This window comes from Micromesistius poutassou (assembly GCF_964030765.1).
Source record: "Micromesistius poutassou genome assembly, chromosome: 23".
NCBI lineage: Eukaryota > Metazoa > Chordata > Actinopteri > Gadiformes > Gadidae > Micromesistius > Micromesistius poutassou.
In genome coordinates, this window is record NC_140293.1 from 5,692,571 (window position 1) to 5,697,635 (window position 5,065).

Genomic DNA, 5,065 nt, shown 5'->3' on the forward strand with positions numbered 1-5,065 from the left:
TTAACCTAGTGATTGTTAGTGCTTGGCACTTGGTTCTATGAACATATATTGTTGTTTCTCTTTCTTCTGACAAATGTACTTATTGTAATCGGTTTTGGCTAAAAGCGTCTGCTAAATGCCATTAATATTAATGTAAATGTAAATGCTGAAAACGTAGGCATGAAGCAAAACCCTGTTGTATTGATTTGAGTATAATGCTAGTTTGTCGTCCAAGTTCAATGACCTGTACACACCACAACAATATCACTAAACAGAACGTGAATAATGAACTCATTCAGAAGTCTGAAAGTCTGAACTTTGAAACGCGGCGATGGCATCTGCTTCCCCGCCACCATAACACCGTAAAGTTTAAACCATCAATTCCGGTGTGAGCTCCACGAAGCGAGGAGGTGATGAATCCCAGACGCTCTGGCGCAGCCTACGCAGCCAACAGTGAGCAACAAACAAAAGTGTTATCCGATATATAAAAAGGTGTGGGGGGTGGACGACAGGAATAAAACACCAGCACTACCGGTACCAGCGGGCGTACTCGCTGTGTCGGCGGGTAGTGGAAGTGAGCGAGCATTACGGAGCAAAAGTGACTTTCCCTTGTACGGTACAGGGCACCGTTCTGTAACGCAGTAGGACGGCTGTGGACTCACTATGGACTTCTAGACCTTATAGTCTGATGTCCATGGAGACACACAGAGGGCAGGGCCAACACCTCATGCTCTGTGACTCACATGAGCTGCCTGTCCACACACACACACACACACACACACCAAGGAGAGAGAGAGAGAGAGAGAGAGAGAGAGAGAGAGCAAGGAGAGAGAGAGAGAGCCAGCAAGAAAGGAGAGCGTAAGGGTAGAGAGAGAGAGAGCAAGGAGAGAGGAAGAAAGGAGAGAGAGAGTGACAGAAAGAGAGCCAGAGAGAAGAGAGAGAGGGATGTATAGAGAGAGCCTATAACATGATACTTGGCCGTGACAGTATTGCAAACCTAGCAGAATGGAGGCACCAGGACCAAGTGAGTATCAGTGAGCACTCCGACAGTGAAGAAAGACTCACTTTCATTTCCTTCTCCAAAAGAACTCAAGACATTTTGGAATATATATATATATATATATATATATATATATATATATATATATATATATATGTTTCGATTCAATAAATAAATACTGTTATCTCTTAGAGAAACCGGCAGGTAAACGTTTTGACATCGCTGTCAGAAGGGTGTGTGTGTGTGTGTGTGTGTGTGTGTGTCCCAGTGGTGATTGTGAATCATTGTCACCGGTGACGAAGGCCATCATCTCATCATCATCATCATCATCTCCATACCGGCCCCTCGGTCACCAATGAGGCGTACACCAGCCACCTGTCAATCAAACCCCGAGCGACACCAGCGGGAGAGATTAGTGACCCTAATTAAGACGTGTATCCATATGTCCCCGTAACGATGACACCTGTGTGTGCATGTGTGTGCGTGTGTGTGTGTGTGGTGTGTGTGGTGTGTGTGTGTGTGTCCTAACCCTTTCACCCTCCAGCTCTCCCACTTCTCAATAAAACAGATTGCAACCCCAGAAAAGGCCAGGCTGGATGGGAGGATGGGATGGGGGGGGGGTAACTGGGAATCCCATCGCCATGGCGACGCGGAGATGGGTCGGAAATATGGCCATAATGGAAGTGTTGCCCCCTGTCTCGGCATGTCTTCTCAGAGAGAGAGAGAGAGAGAGAGAGAGAGAGAGAGAGAGAGCGAGAGAGGGGGGGGGGGGGGGGGGGGGGGGTGGAGAGAGAAAAACAGAGAGGGGGAGAGAGAGGGAGAGAGGACTGTCACCGGGATATCTCAGCCCCCCCCCCCTCTCCCCCCCTGCCTCCAAATATTGATGGGATTCTATTTGGTGACATTTTGTTCTTTTTGACAAGCAAAGAGATTCAGGCTGGTGGGACACGCAATCATCGGCAACTGGAGAGCGTGCCTCCGTGTCACGTGGTGTACAGGTGTGTGTGTGTGTGTGTGCGCGTGCGTGTAAGCGCGTGCGTGGTGTTCACAGACACCGGTAGTCTAACCAGTCTCGTGTTTCGATTTCGATTTTTGTTCAATTTCATTTCGATTTCCTTTGCTCCGTGTGAAAAACCTCCTGACATCAAACTGAGGCGTGCAACGCCGTTCTCCCGCTAAATGGACGCGCTCCCGATGCGTTCCGCGTCGGGACCTACGGTCAGCCTGACGAACGAGCACTTTAGATTCGTTTTTTTTACTTTTCATCACGATCCATACGCCCGGGGGAGAGCCGTTAATGGACGACTCTCAGCCATACCGTTGTCTTTAGCGGACGTCTCCGCGCTATGGAGGTGGAACACTACGGCCCGGTCCCATTCCTCTCCCCTTAACAAGAACACTTGCTCTGAGTGCCCTTAGCTGCAAGTCAGCTCCCGAGCTGAGCTATAGCGTTCAAGGGATGATTTTAAGGGGAAAAAAGCACTCCCCCCTTGCTCCCCTTAAGTATTGGGACACCCTACCCCCGTCGCGGGAATGCGCAAAATCTAGGGTTAAGGCTCAAATCTAGGGGAAGGGGGAGAATTGGGACGGGGCCTCATATCCAAGGCTAGATATCTCCCAAGCGTTCACACGCCCGTGAACAGTTCCTCGCACGTCGACTGAGAACACCTTGACCGCTGACACACTAGTCCCCCCCCCCCCCCCCACTCCCCTGTGGCCGAAACGCCGACGGACGGACGCATTCCAACACTTTGAAGGTCCCCCTCGTTGAAACCTTTGGAATGGAGCCTTTTTCGACGAGTCGTCAGTCGACAAACACAGGTGTCCCTCGTTACGCTGATTGCAGGTCTGCTGCTCTAGCGCCCCAGGGCGGCGGCGGCAGCAGACTGCCGCCCACTGGTTCAGTCTGCCGACCGCCGCCGCCGCCGCCCTGCTAATCTGTGATGTGAGCGACACCTGTGTCTCGGTAGAAAGCAAGAGGCGTGTTGTCTGAGGGACGAGAGAGAGAGAGTGTGGTGGAGAGAGAGAGAGAGAGAGAGAGAGAGAGAGAGAGAGAGAGAGAGAGAGAGAGAGAGAGAGAGAGAAAAAAACATCGTTCCTCTAGTCTAAGTGAAGATGGCCCTCTCCGCTCTCCCAGAAGAGGCTAAGCCATTTTCTCTTTCCCACGCGTCCGCTCTCGACGTTCCCATCCCTCTTTTCCCCATCACCCCATCTCCTCAAATTGCCCCCCTCCCCCCTCCCCATCTAAATCCCCCCCTCCGTCTCGTTGCCCTTCTCCATCCTCAGACGGCCACCCCCCTCCTCCTCCTCCTCCTCCTCCTCCTCTTCCCAGGAGATGATTGTGCTCTCTACCTTATCGCCTGCGCGTTTAAATGTGTGTGTGAGTGTGCACCCCCACGAGCGTGTGTGTACTTTGAACAGAACAACCGGAGGCCATTGTGCGTACTCTCCCCCCACTATACTTATTCCCTGACAGGTAAATGGTCTGGATTGGCCCGGTGAGTGCGACAGATACGGCCGCTCCGTCTCCAGCACCCAGGGCCCGCGGTTGTGTGTGAGAACGTGTGCCAGATGGGTTGCACTTTATTCACGTGAATTACACGTGTGACGAGATGTCTTTAGGTGGAGGCAAACAACAGCGCGCATAGAGAGAGCGTTTTATCAACGCCCCCCCCCCCCCCCCCCCCCCCCCGAGAGAAACCTTCGCTATTCACTCAGTGGGGAATGGGAACGTTTATTTTCATTCGAGAAGGCTGTGCTCAGAAAAGAGGTTAATAAGGGAGCTCGTCTGAGAATGGAACATGCGCCTCGTGATTATTTCTGAATGGCTTCCCGAGCCTCTCAATGAGAAAAGGCCCCTTTTTTCTACGTGTCTTTTTTTTTGCCTCAATAATATTCCAATGCTAATACATTTTGATGCAACCTGTGTGTGGAGGCTGTGTGGAGGCTAACCCTTTATCACCACAAAGAGAACAAAATCCAAATAAAAGAACGACACTGAAAGTAAAAGCGTGTCCCCTTTCCGCCTCAGACAACCTTCCTAAGCTGATTTCGGAATCGGGTTCCGATTCGGAGGGGGGGGAGGGGGGGGGGGGGGGGGGGGGGTGTGCGAGGACGACACCAGAGGACACGGCGATCAGGTGGTCTCGCGCAACAGAGACGCCAGATTGCTCCAGCGTTTGTTAAAATCATAAAGCATTTGGACGCACACGCTCAAACGATATTACGTTATAATACGCACAGAGACACACGCACACACAGATTCACACACACACACACACACTCACACACACACACACACACACACACACACACCCCGACAGAGCGTGTGCAAATTGAAAGTGAACCCGGGAAAGTCATCTTGTAAATTTTCTTTTTTTTTAAATGTACGTTGACTAAATGCCTTGGCTGCGCTTTCCACCAGGCTCGGTCTTGCTGCTGCCACTCTGCGTTTAGATCAGAAGAACGCGCGCAGAACGTACGCGTTCAGAGGGTTCTGACTCAGCCAGCTGATTGACACCCTGCTGAACACACACACACACACACACACACACGCGGTGAGACGGGATGATGGGCAGGCCCGTACCGTCCGTACGATACGACGACCTCTGCGTGCTGGTCCGATGTGTGCCGCGACGCTGTAACTAGTACGACACTGTAACTAGTACGACGCTGTAACTAGTACGACTCTGCCGATTTTCGGGAGGATTTTATCTCATGCGTGGTTTTGACTTGTGATGAGAAATAAGGCACGGAGGCATAAATGTGTTAAACTCAACATTTTGGTTAAAATAACTCTAGTGAATATTGGCGTCTCTCTCAGGAAGTGCTGTGGAAAAAACGTCGGCACCAGCGGTTGCCAGGGTACGCTAGCAAGGCGGCGGCGACCCTAGCGTCTGTGTCTGAGTAGACTCAGCCTCCGTCTTCTCTGCCCCCAATATTATGTTGTGGAACGCATCTGGAACTGACTCAACACGACACACACCTGTACACCAGCGCACACACACAAGGGACATTGATCGAGCCTTTCAGCCCCCCCCCCCCCCCCCTTCAACAAGTCTGCTCCTCTCCAACATGCATAATCAG

At 51.5% G+C, this 5,065-nt stretch overlaps 1 protein-coding gene across 1 annotated transcript in view; it reads right to left on the minus strand.

Moving 5' to 3' along the window:
- Positions 1–1,305: 1,305 nt before the first annotated feature.
- The window catches only part of LOC311368740 (phospholipid-transporting ATPase ABCA1), a gene marked incomplete at both ends in the record, with an annotated part of 125,842 nt that continues 122,082 nt past the window's right edge, over positions 1,306–5,065 (minus strand). The window contains one exon of the mRNA XM_084487525.1: positions 1,306–1,354. Within this exon, the coding sequence (XP_084343651.1) occupies positions 1,306–1,354 (49 nt within the window). The remainder of the gene's footprint in view (positions 1,355–5,065) is intronic.